General features: G+C 31.1%; 2 protein-coding genes across 3 annotated transcripts; one reads left to right on the top strand and one right to left on the bottom strand.

Annotated features, from left to right (window-relative positions):
- Positions 1–1,867: 1,867 nt before the first annotated feature.
- On the top strand, positions 1,868–5,783 carry LOC124844229 (Iron-sulfur cluster biosynthesis family protein). 2 transcript variants are annotated; one of them, XM_047321123.2, is made up of 4 exons: positions 1,868–2,081; positions 3,557–3,687; positions 3,766–3,891; positions 5,421–5,783. In XM_047321123.2, exons 1-4 carry the CDS (start codon positions 1,923–1,925, stop codon positions 5,422–5,424), a joined length of 420 nt encoding a protein of 139 aa, XP_047177079.1. In that variant the 5' UTR covers positions 1,868–1,922; the 3' UTR covers positions 5,425–5,783. The 2 variants fall into 2 exon arrangements, with proteins under 2 accessions (XP_047177079.1, XP_047177078.1); XM_047321122.2 differs by having other exon boundaries at positions 1,871–2,081; positions 3,766–3,874.
- A 2,963-nt stretch (positions 5,784–8,746) lies between these two features.
- Positions 8,747–10,116, bottom strand: LOC124844214 (F-box/kelch-repeat protein At3g23880-like). The gene has a single exon (XM_047321102.2). It carries the CDS (start codon positions 10,021–10,023, stop codon positions 8,860–8,862), a length of 1,164 nt encoding a protein of 387 aa, XP_047177058.1. The 5' UTR covers positions 10,024–10,116; the 3' UTR covers positions 8,747–8,859.
- Between the last annotated feature and the right edge of the window lie 3,261 nt (positions 10,117–13,377).

The following is a 13,377-nucleotide window of genomic DNA, read 5'->3' as shown; positions in this document are numbered from 1 at the left end:
CCTCTAAATCTTAAATTTTTTATTTTTAGGAAATTTGAAAGTCGAACTCAAATTTAAGTTATTCCTGATTTTACCACACAACTCACACGTATGATGTTAATTCTATATGTTTCCACGAGAGATAATTTTAAAAGTATTCGTCAAGGGAGTAAACAATGGTAAATACCAAATAAAAAGTATTAAAAAATAATATATATCAAGACAGTACGACTGGTATGCATAACTAACGAAGATACATATTTATTTATTTAAAATTAATAATAGAGTAATAATTTGAAGGCTTAATTACATTTTTTTTTTCATGTTGGTTAAAAAATTGTAAGTGAATTCTCACTTTTATTCTCTTTCAACCAATATAAATTTCCAAAGGACCGAAAATTGAACAATTAAAGAACCATACAAGACAATTTAAAACATGTACCTAAAAGACCAATTACATAAAAAAAAAAAAAATCTCACATGCTTGAATTTATGCAGTGAGTTTATCCCTTTGGGCTTCAACTTCACTGGACAAATAAAGGAAAAATAGAAAAACATTGATGAAGAAATTCTTGTGGGAACGGAAAGAAGTAGAGGAGGAAACAAAAACAGAGAGAAGGATAAGGCAGGATGAGAAAAAGAAGAACACTTAACATATTATCACATTCTAACAATTTTAGTGCTAATTTAGTGGAATAGACTACCTTAACTATTTTTAATAAATAAATATTGAGGCCACATTATACAAAAAGAAAATTAAGAAAAAAATTGAATTAAGATTTTAAGCATTTCATTAACTATTTTTTAGTTAGTGTGAATTAAGGTTCTTTCACTGATTTTGGTGCAAGTTTTTTATTTAAATTATTATATTTATTTTACTATTATTTTTCTTATTCTAGATACTTTTATTGTTTTGTTTTGTCTGCTAATAGTTTATTAACAATTTTCTATATTGTTTGAGAAAATTTTCAGCCAAAATTAACTATAATTTTTTTTTGTCAACATTGATTGAAAAATCAACATAAAAAATTTCAACCAATAACATTTGTTCGACATTAATGAAAAATAATCTTCACTGATGTAAAATTCGAAAAGAAAACTTTGTTAATATAATGTAATTATTTTTTTAGAGCTGTGAAAAAGGGTAATTCGACTCGACCCGACCTAGTCCACTACGGATTTTTCACTTGAGCTAACTCAACACAACTTATTTATTTGCAAGTTGAAAAAATTCAAACTCAGTTGGGCCCACTATGGGTTGGTAAATTAAACGTAAGTCGGGTTGACTCGCGAGTTAATTTTTAGCTTAATCCGAGTTGAAAACTAACCCACATAAAAAAAAGTTACACTTTTTTTTTAAACTCGTAGTGAGCCGGATTGACTCGTGAGTTACAATCTATTTTGACAACATAAACCTGGTCAAAGAATGACTACGATAATATCACCAATTAATATTTTTTAATTATTAACTATTGTTTGATTTTAAATATTTTTTATTTGATGATAATTAAAACATTTATTAAAAAAATTAGATGTCAATAACTTTAGGTTATGTCATCTAAATAAAATATTTAAAAAAACACATAAGTTAAAGTAAAACTAGTTCAAATTTACTTAAACTTACGTGTACATATATTATATAAAGAATTCACATATCTTGATTTTAAGAGTAATAAAGGTGAAATTTAATTTTTTTTATCATATGTTATTCTATTGTAAAAAAAATATTTTTCTCTAAATTGATTAAAATAATTATTGTTCTTATGGAATTTGATGTTATATCATCATTTAACTAAAACACAGACTCAAACTAGAATGTTATATCATAATTTAACTTAATGTTATTGAGGAGTTCACGTTACATAATACTGTGTGTGAAGCTTTATATTTGAGCATATGATTTTGAACCCTCACATTTGGGAGAAAACACAAGCGACGGACCAATGATTCGAAGCCTTGCTCTACACTGGGCAGCACGATTCCGACACAACCAAAACCTCCTGCGTCTTTCTTCTTCTTATGCTTCTCCCGCTACTCTTCATCATGCCACTCCCTCTTCTTCTTCCGCTGAGCCCGTTCACATCACCCCAAACTGTGTTCGAGTATGTCCCCTTTTCATTTTTTCATTATTTTATCATTTTCTCATCGATCTATGTTTCTTTCTATGCCCGCCGAGACCCAGCAAGGATTTCTGTAAATTGATGGTCACTGCTTAATACAATCAAAATATGTTTTTATTTTTCGTTTGATATAGCTATTGGTTTGCATACGTGATTTGTACCTCGATTTCTAGTTGGCAAACGGAAAATTGGGGGTTCAACAACCATTGCTGGTTTTTTATGTGTCCCGTTATAGTATAGGGAAAAACACAAATATGCTTTGTTCAGTGATTCTTCGATGATTGGCGCACGTCGTTGGAATACATAATTTATGTGATGTGACTATTGTTTAGAAGATGCAGTTATGCTGCTTATAGCATCGTTGGGTCATCCTTGCTAAATTCGATTATACTAACTTCATTATTATAAACTACTGGGAAAAGTGAGAATATGATGTTTGAGTTGGAATTTGTTCATAATTAGTGGCAAAAACAACAGTGACTATAACTATAAGTAAGCAGGTACCCAACAAAGGATTGTCCGCAAGATTCATTCCTCACAAGAATGTGGGTTTGAGCCCTACTGCCACTATGAGTACTTTGTGAGTGGATGATATGTGAGTGCCTCAGTAGGTATTTTTTAGCCGTGGGGTATATCCTGGTTCCAGTTAGCTCTTAACCCAATACACCTAATTTTTTATCCATACAGACAAAGTGTAAGTAAGAAGGATTGAATCAAGTTTTGCTAGTTATTGTTTGTTCCTAGAAAGACGTGTTGTGAACCACTCACCTTTTATTCATGAAGAGTCCAAAGATTGAGAGGCATGCAAATGGAAAACCTCGTTATAAGGAAAGAGATATACTTGTAATTCTTGAGAGAGTTGCCTAAGATGATATGTATAGTTCAAAAGGAGAGAGAACGAGTGATATATCTGGTGTAGGTATTGTAACAAAGAAGAAACATAGTACTGTATCCGTCCTTATCTGGGTGAGATGATTGGGAGAGTCTCTTGTATTAAAAGAGAGAAAGTCTGTGATCCTACTTCTGATTGTAGACATATTTTTCCAAGGCTAGATCCCTGCTTCGCATTCAGTGTCAATATTGTCTCATTAATTCCAACAGTCTGTGTGCATATAGAGAAAGGCGTTAGTGTTCTCAGTATGGCCGTCTCACATAGAAAAATTCTGTTTTCATTGAAATGAAATAAACTAAGGCATTCCTGTCTCTCCTACTAGAGGGATGGCTGCATGGTTTTGTCTCTGTGAATTAACAAATAAATGCAATCCAAAATCTATTATCTTGCTTCGGTGGTCGATTATGATGACCCTATGTTTTTGTTTAAAATTTTGTTTGATTCATGGACCCTCATCACCCACTCCTGTGATTTCATTATGTTTATAAGTCACTGAAGCTATATATATTACAACGTGCGATCAATACTTATTATGGACTCATTTCTACAACGTGTGACGTAACAGAAAATAAAGGAACTGGAAGCAAGTGAATCATCGACTAGTGGAAAAATGCTTCGATTGAGTGTGGAAACTGGTGGATGTTCTGGATTCCAATATGTTTTTAATCTTGATGACAGAATCAACTCAGATGATAGGTATTACCTTTTCCCTTGGAAATTTCAATAATGATACGCTAAGCCCTTGTTCTGACAACTTTTATCGCTACATTGTAGAGTTTTTGAGAAAGAAGGAACTAAATTGATCGTTGACAACATATCATACGAATTTGTAAAAGGGGCAACTGTTGATTATGTTGAGGAGCTAATCCGTTCAGCTTTCGTGGTAAGACAATTGCACTTGTGAGTGAGCATAAACTGCTGTCTTCATATTAGCACTGTACCATTATTGTGAGACAGAACTGTACTTTTATGGTTACAACTAGGGAAGAATGTTTTATGTGCACGTTTATAAATTGATTGCTTTTAAGAAATACATGTTTCCTTTTTCTTTTCAAGAAGCTCTCATAAAAAGGTTTTAAAAAGAAAAAAGATGAAAACTTTCACCAAAAATAGGCTAAGCCAAGCACGCCCTATACTGTATTCTTGGAAGGTTGAGAAAAAATATTGATGCACACCTATTTAGCTCCTTTAGTATAACGCATGCATATAATTGTTGTCGTCTAGCTGATTTGCATGTGTTAATAGTGTGAGTTTAGGATTTTTCGTGTTGCTGATTTCACTACTATGTTATAGTTCTGATTTCTGAGGACACTGCTAATCCATCCACGAATTCTTGGGATTTTTGAAATCCAAAAAAAGAAAATTGGAATTTATCTGAAATTATCCAGAAAATTTTCCCAGGTGAACCTGTTGCAATCTAAATCTAAACAGATTTGAATTGATTTGTAATCAGCCACGTAATACCTTTAATTTTTCTTGTTCTGTCTTTTGATACTAAAACATTTATGAAGCATGACTCCATACTCTGATATTACTTATCCTATGTAAGCAGAATCAGCAATAACTACCAGCTTTGATAACACTGTTTAGGTCCACTGTTAAATGATTTCACAACCTTATTTTCTCTTGTTCGTTTCGTGATTTCATGTTTATTAAAGAGAAAGTTTTGCAGCGGCACTTCAATAGCATGTTTGGTTTAACTTATATTTTCTTCAATTTCAGCTGTTTCCATGAGAAAAACAAGCTGTTTATAAAATAAGTTGAATGTTTAGAACATCAACTGGAATTTATTCAAGTGTTTCTTTAAAAAATTAAGTGTTTTTCATGAATCTAAAAATTTATAACTTATTAATTTCCAACAACGTATTTCCCTTTCAGCTTCATACATACTATTTTTTTCCTCATTTAGTTGACTTTTTGTTATATCCAAACTAAATTAATTGTGTTCAATCCACTTTTCAGTAAACTTATTGTTAGGACTAAAGCACAAAGGAAAGTTAAACCCAAAAAACTAGTCTGTTAGGTGGGAGAGTCTCTCAAGGCTTAAGTAACATATGATATGATGATAGTCTTTTTTTGCTTGATGAGAACAGTCTTAAGTAACTTTTTCTACTTAATGTGGAACTTCTAACAGTTATCGGAAAAAACCTTATTTTAACTGTAACTAACAATAATCAGTTATGCGTATAAATACCTAATTGTATGATTTGTACCAAGAGCTATACTATAGAGTTGTATGTCTGTAAAAAAGTATTGATATGAAAACTTACATAACTCTGAGTGCTGTAATATGTATACGAGGAGTGCTACGGAGAAAAGGGACGTGTGATAATCATTTATCATTACTTTGTTCTTTGTTTAAGGTTGCATATTAAAACCATTAAGGCATATAACCGATGACAATTTACTGATTCTGGTGTCATGTGCAGGTGACTGAAAACCCCAGTGCAGTTGGTGGTTGCAGTTGTAAAAGTTCCTTCATGGTGAAACAGCTGTGATTTTGTTTCTCCTTTCTGACTCTTCATACACTGCTCAGATATTTCTTATAACCAATTTTCGGTTCTTTGTACCACTAAAAGACGATTCATTGAACTCAAGGTAAAGTTTATTTTGTACAATGCTCAAAGATGCAGCTGTTCTAGTAATAGGTTTATCCATATCCATAAAAGCAAGTATTTATAGATTCTGCGTCCTTTGGTTTGTTATGCCATGATTTTTTCTCTCTCTAAACGCTCATTCAATACGTGTATATGCTGATACTGATAATAATACACTACAGAGTTTTTGTTGAATTCAATCTCGATCATAAGCACTTAAATTTCAGCTATTTATACATTCATTACAGTGGCTGTATCCGACCGAACAGGAGAAACTAACATGTGAATAAAGGAGGATGAACTACGATAGAATTTGATTTTGAATGTTTAAATTATATGAAATTTAATTTGATTGAAAAATAATATTAAATATACTAATTTTCATTTTAAAAAATATTTTTCTCAGAAGTCAATTTAGGAAACAAAGAATAATAATAAGAAAAAATCTATTGGCCTTTTTAGATTCATTGGCCTAGTTAAGTTTATTTACTAGTTTGTAGGTTTGGGTAGGTTTGGGTGTTGCTCCCTCCACCACCACACCTTTCTCCCTTCACCTCTCATTTACTATTTTACCCCTAAGTAAAATTTTATTTTTAGGGTTATTATTTTTTAATTTTATCCATTCACAACCTATTTCACTAATAACCTATTCTAGTCTCCCGTACATAAGTAAAATATTTTTCTTTCATTTTAACATTATATTTCTTCCTCTCTTTCTTTCATTGCTGTGAGATACTACAAGTTGCAAAGGTTGGTGGTGGTGGAAAGAATTATCAAGCAGTCTCCCTCTCGTGGTGCAGTGTCGCTCTCGTGATGCAGTGCGTGTGTTGCTTCCTCCACGTGCGTATTCGAATAAACCTTCAAATAAAACCCTAAAATAAAAAATGTAACCTTTAAACGGAGGTGACATCCTTCAACGGATGTCAACATCCTTCAACGGATGTCAACATCCTTCAACGGATGTCAACATCCTTCAACGGATGTCAACATCCGTTTAAGGTAAAACGGATGTCAACATCCGTTTAAGGTAAAACGGATGTCAACATCCGTTTAAGGTAAAACGGATGTCAACATCCGTTTAAGGTAAAACGGATGTCAACATCCGTTTAAGGTAAAACGGATGTCAACATCCGTTTAAGCATCCGTTTTTCCTTAAACGGATGTTGACATCCGTTGAAGATGTCTAAAGGTTACGTTTTTTATTTTAGGGTTTGTTTTATTAGTTTATTCTTTATTTTGGGAATATTTTAATAATTTAATTTAAATGTTTTGATTTATTATTTTTGAATATATTTTTAATGTATTTTAATAAAGTAAGGAAAATGAAGAAGAAAGAACCGGAGGAGGAGAAGTGAAACAGAGAAGACAAATAAGATTGCAGAGTAAAACGAAAGACAAATTGTTAAATGGAAATGAGAGATGGAAAGATTGGGTACAGGAAGTAAAGTAGGAGAACTAGGTTTGAAATAAATTAAAATAGTAAAAGTAAAAAAAAAGAAAATCTGAGGATATAATTAGAATTAAAAAAAATTGGGAAGGTGGAGGGAGAAAGGTGTGGTGATGGAAGTAGCAACACCCTGTAGGTTTTTCTATAGATCAAGTCATAAAAAAGTTTTGGTTGATCCCTCACTAACAATGTCATAGTCGAGTTCTTGCGCATGATATCTCAATCAAGGCCAATTTGAGAATATTCCAATCGAGGTTATATGATCAAATACATGTTTTGTAGATTGCTTAGAAAATATTCCAGCTGAATTCAATAAAAAAATTTGTTTTGACCAAATTTCTTAAAATTAACACTAATTTTGGATTTTTTTTAGATATAAAATATTCAATGTAAATTTAATTAAATAGATTGAATATAAACTAAAAAAATGTGAATTTCAATTTGAAATAAATCTATCAGCATGAACTGAAGAGATTGTAAATAACACAATTGTGGATAAAATTTGCATATTTTTTTTTCTTTATACTTCCTAAATTTATAACAAGCAAAATACCATACAAAAAGTTATCGAGACAAGTTAATCAATTATAAATACCAAAGAGAAAGGTATACAAAAAGAATGTTCCGAATATGTTTAATAAAATTAGCTGCAAAACTTGCTAGTAAGGTAGTTGAAAACTGAAATAATTAGTATGTAGTTCAAAGTTGGTAACCAGTGATGGTAAACGATTAATATTAAAAGTGTTTGTTAAAATTATTTATTAATGTAATTGAAAAAGGAGAAAAAACAAGCATTTGCATTTTTTTAATTTTTTATTTACAATCTACTAATTTTAATTATATATTTTACTTTCAACTTTCTACTATCTTATTAATAAAAAACATTTTATTAAGCCTTGGCAGACTTGTCTATTATATTAATGAACTCTAATTCAGCTCATTTTTTTAATAATGATTCTTTTTATGAGTTTTAAGAATTACACGAAATGATGACCTAGGGTAATTCCATTGACATGCTGCCAAACACAGTCGTTTTGAATCTTATCTGTTCTTATAATATGAACACGGTCCAAACCTTTTCATCGTATTCAAAATAATCCATTTTTATGATTTTGGACACAAACTTCTTGGGAGAAAAAAACTCTTACATGAGTAACTACTTTTTCTCTCAATTAGAGTTTAATATAATTGAATATGCTTTCAAGTTCTTCTTACATTTATTTTTATTTAACTAATGTTTTTGTTATCAATTGAGGTTTTATCATGTAAAACTTCCCATCTTTCAATCCATAATTGATCCAAATTTACCCTTGATTGGAATGAACAAATGTTATGTCCAATTTCATACAGTTGAAAACAATGTCAAAAACCTCTTTCCATGACGTGAATTTCATCCCACTTAGCATTACAAAATGCTAGAAAAAATTAAATTTGATTAATAATTTCTGCTCTAACAGATTATTCATCAGCAATTTGAACCGTCCATTATATCGAATTTTAACCTTCTTCACAGCACTATAACTGATAAATTTATCCGTCATTTAACCTTCTTCATTATAGACCACATGATATACTTGTTGATGCTAGAATCTGTGACAAAAAAAAACCATCAATGATTAAAATTTGTATTCTGTTAAGTGCTGCATATCTGTTATTTTGGTATGTTTGTGTTACCAATTCCTTATATTGTTCTACTTTTTCAATAACACAATAACACAACAAGTTGTATTTATTTTTCACGCTTTATTATACAAGAACAATTCCAAGTGGTAATACACGGATAATAGCAAGAAAAAAGTAAAAGTATCACAGCCTATTTCATTGTTAGTCTTCTTCAGCTTGATCACTATCGTAAGAGAGTGAAAGTAGAGACTCGTTATACACAATCATTTGCAATCCTCCTCGAACATCGTAATAGGATCGATGCTCTAGCAGCTCTCCTTCGCTGTTATATTTTACCAATCCTTGAGAACCATCTGTCCCTACAATATCACCACTTTTTGTAGAGCAAATCAGTGAGAAGTAGCCAGGAATCTCATCAACAACCACAGCAACACTCTTACTCCAAGATGACTGTATTTTGTACTCTTTCATCACCCATATTTCTGCTGGACACTCTTCATACCCCACAACGTGTACACAAAGAAAACCTCCTAGTACTCCCAAATTGCAAAAATCAAACTGGCAAGCTAAATCTTCAGGCAGAAGTATCTCTGAAAAACTCCTTTCTGTTAAATCAAAAGCAACGATAACAGTCGTTGATACATCATAACGACAAGCCAACCAATGAATAGCACCGTTCAAGAGCGACCCCGTTCTGGCTTCATCACCGCAATTCATGTAACAAAGATGAATGCCCTCGATTTCTTTCCACGCATTAGCTCTGACAGAGAAAAACTCCACACGGGTTGCAGGTTCTAAGTCTACATCGTAGGAGGCTTGAACCACCAAGTAGTCATCTGTTGATGGGTCATACCCAAAACCATAGAGAAAAGGGAAAAACATGGCATCCATAGATGCAATAGGTGAAGGACACACTTGTTTGTGGATACCTGTTGAAGGATTCCACAAACAGAGACTTAGGCCACACGAAAGCACAAACCCCCTACAAGAACCCATAAGCTCACCACCAAAGGATTCTGGGGGCAGAAAGTTGAGGTTTAATGTAGCCGAAGCAGAATCATCGTGGAGAGGTGCATTGAAGTCTATGGATCGGACTTCAGGAACACTGGATTCCAACAACAGAAGTCTCTCCGTGCATGCTGCAGCAAGTTCAAAATGTGAAATTGCAAAGTGGGGATCAGAGATTAAAGAAAACCATGATTTACAGACACTTTTGAAACGAACAAGAGACTTAACCGGCAACCTCAACAAAACTTTAATGATCAAATCCCTTGGCAGAAGAACAGTGGTTATGTTCCTTCTCCTTACTCCTCTTCTACCGTATCTCTTCATTTTACTTTTCTTCCATTGTTCTGCATGCAGCATATGACTCAATATATAGAGAAGATAGAAGAACTGGACATAGGATAGCTCTTCCTTCTCTAGTACTCTTCCCAAGCTTCTTTCTTCTTTAGTACTTTTCCTGTATGACCAGTTTGTCCTTTGAGTGCATATCCCAAAATAAATGCTTCAATGGTCAACTAAATCATGCATATTGAATGGTCAAATATTAATTTAGTTTAAATTTAATTTTTTTATAATATAGGAATTTTTCATTACTGTTATTAAGTATTTGTTTTTCAATTTAAAATGTTGCTTTATTTTAATACACTTTTTTTTCTGTGCAATAAAAAATTCATTACTTGAAGTTTAATTACCATGAAGATTACTCCTAGGTACACACACAAGTATTTGTGATACAGTGTGAATAAACCAAATTCCATTTCTAAAGTATTACCTTTTCTAAATAATTAAAAAAATATATTTAAATAATTTTTGAGGTATTTAATATCTTGATCCTAATATTTTTTAATTAGGTAATTAACAAACTATTTTATCTTTTATTTAAAATATTTAACCACTATATTTTCATAATTATTATAATTTCTAATATTTTATAATTTTTAGTCTAAAATTCTTATTTGGTCATAATTTTTCTTTCAATCTTCAATTTGATTTTTTTTTAACTAAGTCTCAGTATTTGTAAAAATATTCAATTACGCGATTTTGGTTAAATTGATATTAACATGTGTTGTAATATTTCCATTTTCTTTTAAATATTTTAAGCGTTCTTTTGTTTTGCGTGTTTCAGTCGTTATCAACAGTGTTAGTATCATGTATTAACATTAGTATAATGTGTCTTACGTGTGTTAGTGTCGGTGTTACAAAATATTTTACATAATATTTTGTATTTAATTCATCTTTTAAATTTTAAATTTAGATTTAGTTTAATTCTATTTTTCATTTTAAAAATAAAGTAACATTGTCTTTCTCCAAGTAATTAACCCTGATTATAACTTATATATACATGTTAAATTAATTTTTTAAAATTTATATATAAATCATTCTATTTAAATATTTAATTTTTTTATCTTTTAATTTAAATTTTCAAAAGACCAATTTTAAAATTATGTTATTTTTAAAATATTTAAAATATTTTTCTAAAATATTAAAAATATAAATATAAAGTGACATTTGTAATTCTTAAATTTTCATATTTGAAATAATTTAAAAATTTGTATTTTCCTTTGTTTAAAAAACTGTATTTTTCTTTGTTTAAAAAATTATATTTAAAATCATTCAGAAAAACCGGACATAGCTGTTCCTTCTCTGGTACTCTTCCCAAGCTTCTTCCTTCTTTAGTACTTTTCCTCTAGAACCAGTCCATCCATTGAGTGCATACCCCAAAATAAATGCTTCAATGGTCAATTAAATCATGCATATTGAATGGTCAACTATTAATTTAGTTTAAATTTAATTTATTTATAATATAGGATGTCTTTTATTGTTATTAAGTATTATTTTTTCAATTTAAAATGTTTCTTTCTTTTAAATTTTATTTTAATACACTTTTTTTTATTTGTGCAATAAAAAATTTATGACTTGAAGTTTAATTACCACGAAGATTACTCCTAAGTACACAAGTATTTGCGATACCAATGATTTCATTTCTAAAGTATTAACTTTTTTTCTAAATAATTTAAAAAAACAAAATATTTAAATAGTTTTTGAAGTATTTAATATCTATTGCATGATCTAAGATGATATATTTCAATGAGTCATTCTCTCTGCACTTCACCATCCTCGTCCTGCACCTCCAAAAAAAATTATAATTCCAAAGTGTGCCCTTGTGAGTCAACGAAGAGAGAGAAAAATATTGTGGTTAAAAAGTTTAGTAAAACTTTAAACCCTAAACTTTAACTCCTCTCTTTCTTCCCTCCGCATCTCACTCCCTGCCGCATCTCACAGCAGTGAAACCCTACACCTACACCCCCTCCTTCCTCCCTCTTTTTCTCTCCGTCCTTTGTCTCTGCCATCCCACGATGCTTTGCTCGCGTTCCTCGTTTGTTTTCCTCACAGATCTGAGCTGGCGTCCAGGTTAGTACCATCTTGCCTGTAATCTGTAATATATTTGTTTGTTGTTATGTGCTGGGTTGGGATCGTGGGTCGTGTTCGGAGAGCTCGCTGGCCATCAGAACCAAGGATAAACGCAGTTCGATCTGCGGCACACATATAATCGGGGCACACCGGACTTCGATCTGCGGCAAGGAGAAGCCGGACTTCGATCTGCGGCAAGGAGAACAGAGGCCGGACTTCGATCTGCGGCAAGGAGCAGAGGCGTTTTGAGACTTAGTTTTTTAATTAAATATCTAATTAAATATCATATATGTGATCTCCAGAATAGGCTTTGATTTGAATGTCTGGTTGAAATATCTGTTTGATTTGAATGTCTGGTTGAAATATATGTTCGTCTTGTTGCCATATATATTGGTTATGATATTTGTTTTTCAATTGTTTTTTTTTTCAAATGTTTTTTCATTTCCAACAGCACTACCACCACCCCGAGAATTTTAACCACAACTCAATCCAATTACAATGCAGTAAACCAGTGAAAATTGAACAAAAATAACTTGCTGCTATAGTGCAAAACCAAGAACAGGCACCTCGGGGTTTATAACCAAAAAATATTTTTGTGGTTGGGAGTTAAGAAAATGGTTGGGGGTTAAAAAAATTAAATTCATTAATTACCGTTTTGACTTTTTATTAAATGAAGGGCAAACAGGTAAATTTGGGGGTGCAGGATGAGGTGAGGGAGGTGTAGGAAGATTCACTCTATTTCAATAGGTTTAATATCATATTTTATCCCAAGTTTTGCTCGAAAATGTCAAATTAGTTAATCTTTTAAAAAGTGTGTCAATTATGTCTTCACTTAATAAAATTTGCATCAATGAAATCTCTTTCGTTAAATCCGTACAAACGACGTTAACTATTTTTTTCTCTCTTCTATTTTTCTGTACAATGCACATTATTCTCAGTTTTTTTTCTTCTACTTTAAATACTTTCTCTTCTACTTTTTTGCATACTCTTTTTTACTTTCAATTGGCAATTATTTTGTATCAAAATGTTGTTTGTGCCTTTCGTACACAAAAATTAACATGGCTTTGTTTACTTAGCTTGCACATATTTATTTCTTGTAATGTGTATTGCATTGTGATAGAAATTGTTTTTATGTATTTTGGTTTCAAACAGTAAAATTATTTTAATTTTTATATAAAGTTCTTAAAAATAATAAAATTAAATGTTTATTAGTGTGAATTTTAAATTTTAATTTAATTTTATAATAAATTTTCTTACTGTATTTTTTAATATCAAATTGCAATTTATTATATTAGACTTAAA

The sequence above is a fragment of the Vigna umbellata genome, chromosome 1, assembly GCF_029865625.1.
Source record: "Vigna umbellata cultivar VRB3 chromosome 1, Vumbellata_1.0, whole genome shotgun sequence".
Lineage (NCBI taxonomy): Eukaryota > Viridiplantae > Streptophyta > Magnoliopsida > Fabales > Fabaceae > Vigna > Vigna umbellata.
The sequence above is the reverse complement of the archived record's forward strand: the minus strand, read 5'-3'. Positions and strand labels throughout refer to the sequence as shown.